Source organism: Lutra lutra, chromosome 3, assembly GCF_902655055.1.
Source record: "Lutra lutra chromosome 3, mLutLut1.2, whole genome shotgun sequence".
Lineage (NCBI taxonomy): Eukaryota > Metazoa > Chordata > Mammalia > Carnivora > Mustelidae > Lutra > Lutra lutra.
Genome location: NC_062280.1, coordinates 138,580,040 through 138,594,825, shown reverse-complemented (window position 1 = coordinate 138,594,825; position 14,786 = coordinate 138,580,040). Strand labels below are relative to the sequence as shown.

The 14,786-nt window shown below is 40.3% G+C and overlaps 1 protein-coding gene across 4 annotated transcripts in view; it reads right to left on the bottom strand.

Annotated features, from left to right (window-relative positions):
- INTS6 (integrator complex subunit 6) overlaps window positions 1–13,317 on the bottom strand; it is a 93,089-nt gene extending 79,772 nt beyond the window's left edge. Inside the window, exons 1-3 of one of the 4 annotated variants that reach the window (XM_047723330.1) lie at window positions 12,675–13,317; window positions 12,212–12,289; window positions 11,243–11,392 (exon numbers count right to left, since the gene is read on the bottom strand). In XM_047723330.1, the coding sequence (XP_047579286.1) occupies window positions 11,243–11,392; window positions 12,212–12,289; window positions 12,675–12,785 (339 nt within the window). In that variant the 5' untranslated portion in view covers window positions 12,786–13,317. Of the gene's footprint in view, window positions 1–11,242; window positions 11,393–11,848; window positions 11,868–11,909; window positions 12,044–12,211; window positions 12,290–12,465; window positions 12,571–12,674 lie in introns of those variants that run through there. The other 3 variants (XM_047723331.1, XM_047723333.1, XM_047723332.1) reach the window with 3 other exon arrangements.
- Between the last annotated feature and the right edge of the window lie 1,469 nt (window positions 13,318–14,786).

Genomic DNA, 14,786 nt, shown 5'->3' with positions numbered 1-14,786 from the left:
GGTGGAACCCCAATTTCAGTTTTTTTAGAAGGAAACATTAAAATTTCTCAAAATCCATTACATAGGTATTTGTACTTGAGTAAAAACAGTTTCTAGAAATCTATTCTTCCTAGATTGTGACTCAAACACTTATTGATGCTTGTGCTAAGTCCCTTCCCAAATGTTTACAGATTTTAAATTATCAAAATAAATGACATTTTTAGGAAACAAAAAACTAACCTCATAATATTTAGGCCTCCTGCCAAAAAGTTTTTTATAAGCCCCTCTAACTATACATACAAACCCACCAAGCTTTTCTTAGCAATGAACCTCATAAAAAAGCAATGTCATATATGGATGACTGACAGTTGCTACATATTTTTGATAGTTGCTATAAGCTCACTAAAATGGAAGCTCTATGAATAACTCTTCTTTTATTATATTAAAGATTTACATTCAGGGCGCCTGGGTGGCTCAGTCATTAAGTGTCCGCTTAAGTCATGACCCCAGGGTCCTAGGATAGAGCCCCACATCAGGCTCCCTGCTCATCAGGAAGCGTACTTCTCCCACTCCCCCTCTGCTTGTGTTTCCTCTCTCTGTGTGTCAAATAAATAAAAAATATCTTAAAAAAAAAAAAAAAAGATTTACATTCAGTATAATGTTGTGTGGGATTAGACACTGTCCATTCTGGGTTAACAATAAAGTTTACATATAAAGACCTTTTACTCTTTCTATTACCTTATTTAGGCCCTCTTTTCTGGAGGCAATCTGTTGGTTGTTCTTTCTAACTTACTGCTTTGAGAAACAGACTGACAACTAAAACTGTGCAACAAAAATTCAAAATTTTACATTAGTTGTTACCTGCTTAAGTACATAAATGACCAGAACTATTACAACTCGTACACTATCAGAGGACACAAAGACATTGTTTTGCTTATTCCTGATAATCCAAAAGTACTGTATAGCCTATCATCGTCTTGTAGATGGAGCCTTTGTAACATCACTTACTGGGGTCTGCAGCCTAACCTTTCACAGAACACTACATACTCAATCATCTTCAATTCTTATGACTAAAAATAATCTATTGTTTTTATAATATAATAATCTATTTCAGAATTGTTAGGATGCTCCTAGTGTTCAAACTCCAAAATAACTGGAAGATTTTGTTGATCTTTCCTAATATCTAACTAGGTTCACTAGTTTTAAGGCAAAGAAAAGGTTTTCCTTTAACATGCCAGCATCAACACTGCCATTTACTAGTTACAAAGTACATTACTAATAACTAATGCTACAATTTCTTTTTCTCACATACTCAGAACTGTTTTCATTTCTGTAATGGGTTTTAGATAACATAAACCTTCCAAGGACCTTTACCATGAGTCCCTCAGCTTATCTAGGCAAAACTAAGGGTAGGAAAATGTTAAAATGCCATACCTGGTTTTTTTTTTCAAGATTTTATTTTATTTATTTATTTGAGAGAGAAAGAGAGAAAGAGAATGAGAGTGAGTGAGCAAGACAGGGGGAAGGTCTGAGGGAGAAGCAGACCTCCTGCTATGCAGGGAGCCCGTTCCCGGGACTCCAGGATCATGACCTGAGCCGAAGGCAGTCACTCAACCAACTGAGCCACCCAGGTACCCATGCCATACCCTTTTAAGGCACAGATTAAAAAAGCAAGAGTGGGGGCGCCTGGGTGGCTCAGTGGGTTAAAGCCTCTGCCTTCAGCTCAGGTCATGATCCCAGGGTCCTGGGATCGAGCCCCACATCGGGCTCTCTGCTCCGCGGGGAGCCTGCTTTCTCCTCTCTCTCTGCCTGCTTGTGATCTCTGTCTGTCAAATAAATAAATAAAATCTTTAAAAAAAAAAAAAAAAAGCAAGAGTGTGTAGGGACTAAAATAAATCTTGATAAGAAATTATTAGGCTGATATAAATTTGTCCTTTGGTTATAACTAATCCTCTTAATTTTAAGATTTCTTAAGTTAAATTATTTTTTATGTGCAACTATCTCTCGCTATACCAGTAACTGAATTTCAAATTGCATATGCTCTAAAAAAGAACTATTATCACATTAAAAACACCCTTCCTAAGCTTTTCCTGGTTTTCCCCACATAAATCTACATTACAAATAATAAAAGGGATCATACATTTCACATTTGACCTTTCTTCTGCACAAGAACATCCTCCAACCTCTATCCCAAATATCACCAACTTGAACACTAAAATATACAAAGCCCTAGAAATGGACTCAGACCTATATGTCCTCAAAACTAAACTACTCATGTTACCATACTGCTTTTGAATAAGAGACAGAGATTTTGGGGGGCCCCTGTGTGGCGCAGTTGGTAAAGCGTCCAACTCTTGGTTTCAGCTCAGGTCCTATCTCAGGGTCATGAGATCGAGCCCCACATCAGCTTGAAGTCTGCTGGAGAGTCTCTCCCTCTCCCTCTGGCCTTCCCCCTCACTCTCTCCCTCTAAATAAACAAATGTTAAGAAAGAAAGAAAGATAGACAGATAGACAGACAGACACATAGATTTTGGAGAAAAGACGTTTTAACACCAGGGGGAAATATTTCTGGAGCCATCTATAGAGCTTCAATTCAAAGTAAAAAAAAACCATTACGTTCCTTGTGGCACAAAATTTTACTTTCACTAGAATGACTAGATAGCTAATTCTAGCTTCTTATATTGGATATATGTTGGCTTACAGAACTTTTCTCAAAGGTTTCAGATTAGAAAGCTTTTATCCTGTTATGTGTTTAACATAACATTGGGGATGACAATAATCATCATCATCTGAGTTTTTACCATGAGCCAAACAGGCATTATGTTAGCTGATTAACAAATATTCCTAGTTCTTATAAAAATTCTCTAGACTGCTGCTATTATCATTTTGTGGATAAGAAATTTGAAGCTCAGTGAGATTAAGGGGACTTGTCAATACAACCTAAGCTAGTAAGCAGCAGAGCCAGGCACAGCCAGTTCTAATAAAGCAGTTCTTTCCGTATCACGACACTGCTTGTTCTGAAAAAAGCTAGATAAAATACTCTTATGGGCCCACAATTCCCATTTTTAAAATTCAAAACAAGGAAATTCACAAAAATGGTAATAAGTGTTATAGTAAATTACACGGTATGTCACTTAATCTTCACCATAATCCTGCAGCACAGATCCTTTCATCTCATTTTCTTAATGGGGAAACTGAGGCAGAGACATTCCATGGAACTCATGGGTCGAGTGGGGACCGACAGAACCAAAGAGTTTTCTGAATCTTGAAACACAAAGCTTAGAGGTTTTCAAAATTATCTTACATCAAAGGAAACATGATGGTTAACTTATTACAAATCTTACAAACCAGATAAAAAATTATAATTGTAACACTCATACTGGCTGGCATACTACACCGAAAAAGCCAACTAAACAACTGACTAGGTTTTAACTCTATGAACAAACTATATCAGAAACTTATATACAAAATCAAGAAGTACCATTAAGTATATACATCTATTAGTATCTAGGCCTTAAAATAATAGTGGTGTAAAATCCTGTCAACTAATCCCCCACATTCATATTCTTATTTTTTTTCCAAACAAGGGAGTAGGAAGAAAATCCAACTGCATGTAACAGTATTTCCATACAGTGTGACAAGAAAGGCTAAACATAACACACTGACAAAATGAAATGCCTGGTTTTCACAGAGGAATTGAAAGAAACTATATTTCATTAGAGAACTACAGACATACCCCCAAAAGGGATTCAGATATACTGGTTATACTTTTAAATAAAACTTGTTCTTAAATAACATACAAGTTACTAATAAAATATGCATAACTGTTCCACAACCAATTTCAATCTTTTAAAATACTTTGTGTGAAGAAATTAAATATTTCAAACCTTTCTGGCCTTTATGTATAAAATGAGGAAGATGGAGTAAACTTCTAACATGACTTTCAATTCTAAATTTCCATAAAATAAGTCACAGTAAAAGACATATAAAGGCTCAATGAAAACTTCTGTCAGCAGATGCAAAAGTTCAATTTTGTTCTCAAGAGTGTATATAAAACTTCACTAAGCTTCACATTTAGAATTTATGCATATAAGTTATACCTCAATAAAAAGGCTGGAGGACAAAGAACCAGGGAATAAAGACAAATTTAAAAAGAAACAAACAAACAAACAAACAAACAAAAAACTTCAGTATTTTGTTTATGGTCTGGGGACCATGCTTAAATTAAGAAAATTAATAATATGGCTAACAAAAATTAAGTTTATATAAGGACAATACTTTTTTTAAATGAAAGAAAACAGGATTGGTATATGTAGGCACTGATCAACCAAACAAACAAACAAAAAAAGCCCACCAATATGATTTTATATAAATTAAAAACTTGAGCGAAGGGTTAATATTGGCTAAAAATAATTTTTAAATATCTAAGAAAATTTCAAGTTATAAAATATTGCACAATGTCTCCATAGAAATCCATGAAATGAATATGGCTAAACAATCCTTTCACCAATTTAACCAAACGACCTTAAATCAACTTAAAATACTTGAATAAGTGAAATTCTTTAATTCAAATATTACATTTGTTCCTGGCCTTTTAATTTTCAGTTGTACATAATTTAATATATAGTTACCATTCTCCTGCATGAAGGCAAAATAAAATTCTCTTTGAAGAAGTAAAACCTATTATCTTTTGCCTTTTATACTTATGACTTCTTTCCAATAATTTGTAATTAAGAATGCAAAAAAGTCCTTTGGATATTCTTTTTCATTTTCTTTTGAAAGATCATGGCAGAGTAGTTTTTTGATCCTTTAGCAAACAGACTTAGAGTATAAAATTATGAAGAAAAAATGACAGCGAGTGTTTTCAAAGAAAATAAAATGTGGGTCTTCAAATTTTTCATTTACACTACCACCTTTAAAACTAATGCTCAATAGGAAATAAATCATATCCATCTTTATCTACTTTGAGCTCAGTCATATCTTATTAAAACATCCCTTGATATATCCAACAGATGCACTCCTCAAAGGTCCCTTACAAACAAACTTGTGTAAATCTCATCTTAAACACACTAGGGGGAGCTCCCCATTTGAAAGAATCCTAAAACATGTGCTTTTTGTCCTCTGTGAAGGTTCCTTCTCTAACTTGTAACTCCTGCAAAAAAAAATGACTTTCTGACTTATCTGAAACTTACATCTAGTTTTCATTTAATGCGTTTTTAAAAAACACCATCCCTATACTTTGTCATATTTACCGACTGCCATAAAGACAACTCTGGCCAAGTTATAGTATTTACTTTTCACACTGCATCCTCAGGAAGCAATACAAAGCCCAAGGGAAAAAAACATATACGGAATATGCTGTAAGATTTCAAAGCCTGTGATAAAAATCTGCTTTAAGAATCTCTAAATTCGGGGCACCTGGGTGGCTCAGTGGGTTAAGCCGCTGCCTTCGGCTCAGGTCATGATCTCAGAGTCCTGGGATCGAGCCCCGCAGTGGGCTCTCTGCTCAGCAGGGAGCCTGCCTCCTCCTCTCTCTCTGCCTGCCTCTCTGCCTGCTTGTGATCTCTCTGTCAAATAAATAAATAAAAAATCTTTAAAAAAAAAAAAAGAATCTCTAAATTCTTATAACTTCACATTTAAAGCTGAAAAATAATAGACTAGAGGTAAATAAAAACTAATCTATTGAGGGGGAAAAGTATGCTTTGTGTCTCCTGGGCACGTCACAATTTTGAAAGTAATTTTAATATATCATCCCGTTTAAACTTCCAATCAATTCTATAATAAGAGTACAATGGCTTCATTATTAGCAATCCAGAATATGAAGAAGCAGAGGCACAGGATGGTCAAGTGACTACACTACATTACATAGTAATTTAATATCAAAGTTAGGACTGGGATTCCAATTTTCACATTTCTGGCTATTGCACTGCTTTTACATAGTTAAAGATGGAAAAAAAAAACTCTTCATCAAGTTTGACTATCGAGTTTTCTATCTACCAATAAGAATTATTGGCCAATAAAAATTCTGAAGATAATTTTAACAGGTTTTTTAAGTTCAAGGACTAGCCAAGGCCTTGCAATGGGGAAAGGACAGTCTCTTCAACAAAAGGTGTTAGGAATACTTAGATGTTCACAGGCAAAAGAATGAAGGTGGACCTTTACTACACACCACATACAAAAATTAATTCAAAATGGATTAAAGACTTAAATGCAAGACTAAACTAAAACTCTTTAAAAAACTGTATAGGGGGAAGGCTTCAGAGACACTGGGTATGGCAATCTCTTGCATATGACACCAAAAGCACAGGCAACAAAAGAAAAAAATAAAACTGGACTACATCAGTAATTAAAACTTCTGTCATCAAAGGACATTAAGAGTGAAAAGACAACCCACGAACTGGGAGAAAATTTGCAAATCATGTATCTGGTAAGGGGTTAATATCCAAAATACTTAAACCAAATAACCCAATTAAAAAATGAGCAAAGGACTTAATCAGACATTTTGCCAAAGCCAATATATAAAAGGGCAACCAGCATATAAAAAGATGCTCAATATAAGTAACTAGGCAAATGTAAATAAACCAGTGAGGTATCACCTCACACCTATTATGATGGCCAAAATCAGAAAAACTGAAAATAGCACTGACAAGGACGTAGAGAAATTGGAATTCTTGTTCACTGTTAGTGGGAATATAAAACAGTCCAACCACTATGGAAAATAGGAATTTTTCAAAAATTTAAAAATAAAATTACATGATCCAGCAATCCCACTCTAGGGTATATAGTCAAAAGAAATGAAAGCAGGATCTCAAAGAGACATTGCACACCATGTACATAGCAGCATTATTCATTCACAATAGCCAAGAGGTAGAGGCAACCCAAGTGACCATCGTGGATGAATGGATATGCAAAATGTGGTATATACACAGAAGGGAATATTATTCAGTCTTAAAAAGGAATGAAATCCTGGCATAAGCTAACATAGGAATGAAAGGTGAGGACATTTATGTTACATGAAATAAGCCAGTCACAAAAAGACAAACACTGTATGATTTCATTTATGTGTGGTATCTCTAGAGCATTCAAATTCATAGAGATAAAAAATACAATGGTGGTTGTGAAGGGCTGGGGAAAGGAAAACTGAGTTATGCTTAACAGGTTAAAGTTGCAGATATGAAAAAGTTCTGGTGATTGGTTGCAAAAAAAATGTGAATATACTTAATACTAGCAAATCATACACTTAAAAATGGCTAAAATGGAGGTCACGTGACTGGCTCAGTCAGGAGACCATGCAACTCTTGATCACTCTGGGTTGTGAGTTCAAGCCCCATGCTTGGTGTAGAGATTACTTAAATAAATTAATTTTTTTTTAAAAAAAGGATTAGGTGGTAAATTTGGTATTATGTATTCTTTAGCACAATTTAAAAATCAGAAAAAAAAAGTTCAGGGACTTCAAAAATTTACAAAATACCATTCACCACTGTTTCCAGTTAATACTCAGCACAGTAGTATGTTCCAGTATAATAATCTACTTTCTTCTGAAAAGATGTCTGTAGGTGAATAAATACAAAACTACTGTTAATACATTTGTTGATAGCCTAAGGGATAAAAAAAACCCAAACAGGAGTCAAGTTCTCATTACTTCACCTACCAACATTAAAAGAAAGCCTGTATTCTGTACTACTTGAGTATTTAAAATAGATACTGCTTGGGTAAAAGGAACAAACTAGCTCTATTAAAACTCTACCTGAGTTTCCTAAATTCACAAATACTTCTTTATACTGAAGAATAAAGTTGGTTAAAATTATTCTCCCTAAGATTCATTCAACTTGATCCTGTCTTAAAAGCCACTATTTTTTAATGAAGTAAAACTTGGCATTGAAAATTCTTAAAAAATTAAACACATAATGTATCTCCTTTTAGGTACTGCTCAAGGATTATCTTCATCAAGGGCTCAGGGTAGTAGGCTAGGTACAGTTCTAAATCCCATACAATTTAATCAGTGGTATATTGGGTAGTAGGAGTATAGAAATTAGCCAGTGACAAAAAAGAACAAACAATTGTAGGCCAGAGTAACACTCAGCAGCTACATCTAACCAGAACCTAACTTAAAAAGAAAAAAAAGATGTTGAAAACATTGACAGAAAATAAAACAATTTGGAAAAATAAGAAAAATAAATCAAACTAAATATATAACTTTAATCAGACCTCCAAAACTTTATACATGTCCTAATTTTAGGTATTAAAGCTGGTTCAGATTTTCAGTGGTTCTGAAAAGATCAGCATTATTTGAAACCCTGTTGAACACATGTGAAAAATACATGTGTCACGTTTTGATGCAATGATATGCAATTTAATGGTGTTGCTATAATTTCTAAGGGAATAATTAACTAGAAGCTACATGTTGTTCCTTGATTGTAGAAATACCAGCAAACGGTACTGATTATCAAAATTTAATATTTAGAAGGATTTCTACATGCAACGGCAAGGAAGTTTTTACTGGGATGTCCAAAGTGCTTGAAGAAAATGTTCACCAAGAGTCATCTTTTCTCAGCTACTTTTACCTTACGGACACCCTGCAAATTCTGATAATAACCTAATTACTAATACCTCAAAGATGTTTTATTTGTAGGTATACTAACTAAATTAACACATGCAACATAGATATTAAAAATACTATTAGTTATGGAAAATCACACGTGTGTATGTACGTGCAGAGAGTAGGTACGGGGGTATCTAAACAAATATATGTGTACCCACATTTAGAGATTTAAGAAAATTATTTGGAAACTTACATGTTTTTAGATGCCCTATAAAAATATCCTGTCCCTTTCATCTAGCTCACCTTATCTCATTTCCATCAGTAATAAGATTATAATACAAGTATTTAGTACTCTGGGTTCTCTACAGGTCCTTGTATAGAGTATGAAAGGAGAAGTATTTATGTAAAAACACTGATGTTACAGAATAAAGGTATTTCACAGGAAACAGGCAAACACAAAGTACTCTCAGAAAGAAAATACATGAACTATATTTAGTATTAAATATTTCAGGCATTCAAAATCCTAAATAATCTATCCCTTTTTGAATAGGAAACATATATTTAAATAAGCAAGATAAAGTCCTATGATGAAAAATATCTGTGGGCAAATGTTTTCTTCTAATTAAACACTTTACTCAATTATTTTCATTTGAAAATAGTGGCTTCCTCAATTATTTTAATGCTAGTGTCATTTTTATGCGCCAATTCAGGACATAAACATGCATCCTTGCTTATTCATCAAAAAAAGTGAGAAGCATTATCCCTCCCTTCTTGAATTAATAAATCCTAACATGCAAAACAGCCTAATCCCCAGGCTCTTCTCTTGGTCAAAGTGGTAACAGCACAGCAGGACCACCTTCAACCTCAACCATTTTGTAAAAAAACTTAAGTATTCTCTGATGGAAGATGGCAACTGGGAAAAGGGAAATACAGGTTTAAATTACAAATGTCCTTAACCTCTCCATGAAAATCAGCTTTTCTAAGGAAGCATGCTAAGAAATATTTCTTAGGTGGCAAGACATAAATGTGTGTAAATGCCTCACCCACTCATGAAATGTGATGCAGAGAAACAGGAAATTAGTAGTTCTTCTATACACTGACAACCTGGCAACCAAATAATAACCAAATAATTCAAGTTTCAAATTTGTCTTGGAACTCAAAGATGATTAGATCAAAACCTTACCAATAAGCCTGTATAGCACTACATATAACAAATGAACATAAAAGGAAAAGAAATCCATTTTATAGGAACAAACTGAAAAGTTCCCGGCAAACCTACCTAAATAACCAATGTTGCAAAATTAAACAGAGAAAACAAAAATTTATGTAGTAAGAAAATACATACTTACTGAATTAAGCAATGGAGGTACAATTCAGTAGAAACAGAACAAAGTGAATCTGAATTGCACATATACTTTAAGAGCCACAGGATTATATTTAACAACTTTCAAAAATGTATAGGTGCCAAATAGTTAGCACTAAGTAAAGCATAAACATTTCTAAAAGAAGGGAACAATTCTTCTTTCTATATAGTGCAACCGAAAGTTGTAGACACAGGAAGAATTTCCCTGAAATTTGTCAAACTCATGAAAATTGTGACTCATGGAGCTTGGGAAAAACACAAAATGTATTCCTAAATGTATCCTTATGGCAATAATGTTTCTGAACTACAACCTAAAAATTGAACCTGGGTTTAATACTCCTTTGTTATGTGTAACATTACACATTTATCAGTATCTTTTATTTCCCTGGCCAGCAACCTTGAAAGTTATAATGAACTACCTTGCATTATTTCATAGTGAACCATAATGGGTGTGGGAGGGGGGAGCAGAAGGATAAAGAGAATTGTTTTCCAGAAGTCTGGAGTTCAAAAATAATAACCTCTGGACCTTCAATTTAATTCAGAAATGAATTCAGAATTCTTTCTGCATAGTTGCTTTCTGTAGATGCTTCAACAGCTGAGAAGTCTTAATGTACTCAGTTATTTGCACTCCAGTGAAAATCTTACCTTTCAGAATAGCTATAAAATATGGTTAAAATAAACCCTGATAGGGGCGCCTGGGTGGCTCAGTGGGTTAAGTAAGCCTCTGCCTTCGGCTAGGGTCATGATCTCAGGGTCCTGGGATCAAGTCCCACATCGGGCTCTCTGCTTGTCAGGAAGCCTGCTTCCCCCTCTCTCTGTCTGCCTCTCTGCCTACTTGTGATCTCTCTGTCGAATAAATAAATAAAATCTAAAATAATAATAATAATAATAAAAATAAAATAAAATAAACCCTGATAAAACAAATGGAAAATTTTCTTCTGACGTTTTTAGTAATATAGGAATGAAGATCACTAATCAACTAGTGTATGTAAGTCATTGCAGTAGTTGCACAATTGCCTGTGGGTAGAGTATCACAGAAACTGAGTGTGGTGAAGCAGGATGTTTTCTCCTTTTATAACATGAGTGAACTTCAAGGGATTAAAACCAAATTCATGTCAATCCTATAGCACAAAATTCAGAATCTTAATTCTGAGTACATATATATTTTAAGGAGGAAAAAAAGAGGGCTTTAAAACCATATACCGTATGGTCAGTTTCACTTTTGTATTATGTGCATATTGTACTTGAATCTGAAATGTATCATACTTGTATTTCATGTTATATAGCTTTTGGCCTTGGTTGTGTTTTTCCACAGAAAGAAAAATCAACTGTTTTTTCCACCTTAATATTCAACCTACCTGCCCATAGTTGTCTATGCCAGTTACTAATCTATTTAAATTTAATAAATCAAAAGCTGTCCTTAAGGATTGGCCAAGAGTCGTAAGTCCTTCAGCCTGAAGGTTTTTCAGTTCATTCATAAACGTTGCATGGTTTTCTTTCCATCCGGCCTGAAAAGAAAAACGTGAGAGTTTTTCATCCTTTGAAGCCATGTACACATGGACAGCCGTTACAATCTGCTGTTCACCAAGGAGCTGCTTCACTTTACAGTATGGTTTGCTTAACGTGTTAATACCGTATCACTGCCAAGAAAAACTCTCTTCAAAGGTGGCCAAGAAAAAAACCTGCTTGCTTACAGCTTTTGGTGGCTAACAGCCTTAATACTTTATAACTTCCCCGGGAAATGTACTCCCTAACTTACTACCCAAAATTCGGGCATGCAAAGGTACTAGTGGAAAGCAGAAGTGAGCAGGACTTCTGAAGTTAACCTACGGCTGTCCCACTGCCCCCGGCCCAGTGAGGAAGAATCCCGAGCGCCTAACCCACCCCGCAGCCGCCCACCCGGCTCACTCGCCACTCCGGGCGAGCGCGGCCGAGCCCCGAGCCGAGTCCCCTTTAATGCAAACCCGGGCTCGGCGCGGCCGGGCCCGGCTGTCACTCGGGCTAACTTGAATAAATATCCCCCACAGTTCATTGCTGCCGCTCACGCCGCGGAGGGGAAATGTCGGCCATGTTGATCGCAGCGCCGCCGCCGCCGCCGCCGCCGCCGCCGGGACAGGCTGGGGAGGGGACGGCGGTGACCCAGCGACTCCGCGCCGCGCCAGGACGCTCCGGAGCGGGGGAGGGGGTGGGAGCCCGCAGGGGAAAAGACCTCAGCGCCTGGAGCACAGCGGGTGGGGGAGGGGAGCATAATGAAGGGTGAATGGGGGGGGCGGGGAGGGCGAGCGAAGAAGGAACAGGGAAGGAAGGGGGAGGGCGAGGGCTGTTACCTTGATAGCATAGGGTGGCTCTTCGAAAGTGACCAGCATATACCTGTCTCCTCTGCTGGCAGGGTCCCGGGCACGGAGCTGTGGGAGAGCGGGTGGGGGACGGGAGGAGGAACAGGGCGGGCGAAAGGGAAGCACAGAGGCGAGGTTACGAGGCGAAGGGGCGCCCAGCAGCCCCGCCGCCCCCCCCACAGTACCGCACACGCAGCGGCCACCCCTCCACACCGCCCCCCACATACAGATCGGCCCCCACACACCGCCCGGAGCCCGGGCCCCAGCCGAGCCCGGCTTGCAGCGCCTGCCCGCCCGCCCGCGCGGTGGGGGAGGGGGTCCCCGAGCCCGGCAGCTCCCGCAGTCAGGTCCCCGACACCTCCGCCTCGTCGCCCCCGGCCGCCCTCCCCACCCCATCCCTGCCGCCCGCGGGCCGCCGGGCCCCGGTCTCCGCCCGGGCTCGGTCAATCGGTACCTTCATGAAGGTCTCTACCGCGCCTTTGGCCGTGTCCAGGTAGGTGGTGCCCAGATGGCTGCGCTGGTTCATAGAGGCAGACGTGTCTATCAGGAACAGTAAGATGGGCATAGTGCTGGCCGGGGACACCGGGGCCCGAGGTGGTGGAGAAAGAGGAGAGATGGTAGAGGTGGAGGCGCCGGTGGCGGCGGCGGCTACCGCCGCTACGCGGGGCGGGGGAGCGCGGCCCCCGGGAGGAAAACACCGTCTGGGTCTTTCCTCCGGCTGCGGGGAGTTTCTCCCCCGATAGTTGAGAGGAAACTCCCCAGACCCAGTCCTCCCCGTCGTACCCCCGCCTCCGCCTCCTCCTGCCTGCCTGCCCGCTGGGGCGGGCGCCCGGCCGTCTGTCTGTCGGTCAGTCCGTCCCCCCCGCCTCGGGGGTCCCGTCCCCGCTCCCGGCCCCTGTGTGTGTCCCAGCGGGAGACGGGCCCGGCTCCCCACCCCACCCCCGGTGCAGGGAGTGGGGACCTGGGAGCTGGCGAAGAGGGGAGTGGGCTGAGGGGAGATTGGCCCTGGGGCTGTTGGGAGAAGTTTCAGGGACTCCCTCCGCACCCCGGCGGTGTCACCACTTTCTCAGCCCCTCTCGCTACTGAAGCGCTTTTCTCTCTCACACTCCGGTTTTAACTCGGGCAGGGTCTGCAGAGGCTCCGCCCCCTGACACGTCCTCGAGCCACGTGACGCACCGCCCCGCTGTTCTATTGGCTAAACCCAAGCCTCTTATTAGCATATTCAAACAGCTCAGGGGAGGGGGAAGCTTGTAGGCCAGCTCCGAGAACAGTTATTGAGCACGCGCGGAGGCGGGGCGTCGGGTGCGCGCGCGAGCGAACGCCTGGGACGAGCAGGCGGGCCAGCAGACGCGGAGGCGGGCTCCGGGAAGGGGCGGGGACCGACCGCGGAAAGACCGCGGGGTGGGGGCGGGGGACGCGGCGGCGCGCGCCGGATGGCCGCGGCTGTGAGTCTGCGCGTCAGTGCCGCTGGCCTCCTTGGCTGTTGGAGGTGATAGGGGTCAGGGGAAGGGAAATGGAGGCTGGCTTCAGCTCCCCTCGTGAGGTCGCTTTCTCGAACCGCCTCCCCGATGGACGAGTGAGGAGGGGATGACTAAAGTAATCAAATACCCGATCAGAAGGGGTCAGGCCCCGCGATCTTGCTTCTGCGGAGAGCCCCGAGCCCGCGGTCGCCGGAGGAGGTTCCTTGAGCCTGGGAGGGCCGGTCCCACCACGGGCGGGGGGAGGGGAAGTGAGAGGTTGTTTATGACCAGGGACTAATCTCCACCAGTCCCACCGCTCCCGGTGGGGAATGAGGTCGGGGCCGAGCTTCGCCTGCAGTCACTCTCGGCCTTGGGGAGCAACCTAGGGTGAGGGCCGAGTGGAAGACCCAACAAAAAGAGAACTAACCCTGTTTTCCTAACTCAGCCCTAAGAGCGCATGGGGGAAGACTCCCAATATGGATAACAGTTTGTTGTCCTTTTTATTCTCAGGGAAAAAGGAACCGATCATATCCAAAGAAATACCTCTCTTAAGGCTTGTTTTTTCTTAGGGCCAAAGAATGTCAATTTCAGAGCTAAAAGGGATCTTAGAAAACGGGAGAACACTAACTTGTTATTATATAGAAAAATTGTTCAGCTTGCCCAGGTGAGACACACGGTGGGGTTCCCCATAAACCCTGCCAGTGCTTGCTCTTTCACTATATGCTGTCTCCAAATACTGTATGAAAGAAGACGTTCTTGGTTAAAAGAAGTCCCTGTCACCATGCCCGAAGTAATGAATCCTCTCCTAAAGGTCCAAGGAAAACTGTCCACTCAAACATACTAGTTGAAAAACTGAAGACAGTACCTGAACTACAAGTTGTGTTAAGAGACATACAACCCTTATAAAGACTATGGAGATATCCGTAGGGCCTCTCCTGCTAGCCTTGCATTTCGATTTTATTTTTTTATCCTGAAATTCTTAATTATTTACTGCCTGATCATTTAATGAAATTGTTCCTACTAACCTTAACACCAAAGCGACGTGTTCTGTGGCACTTTTTTAAAATCTTGAGTTTATATTTCATAACCTGTATGTTTCCTAATAC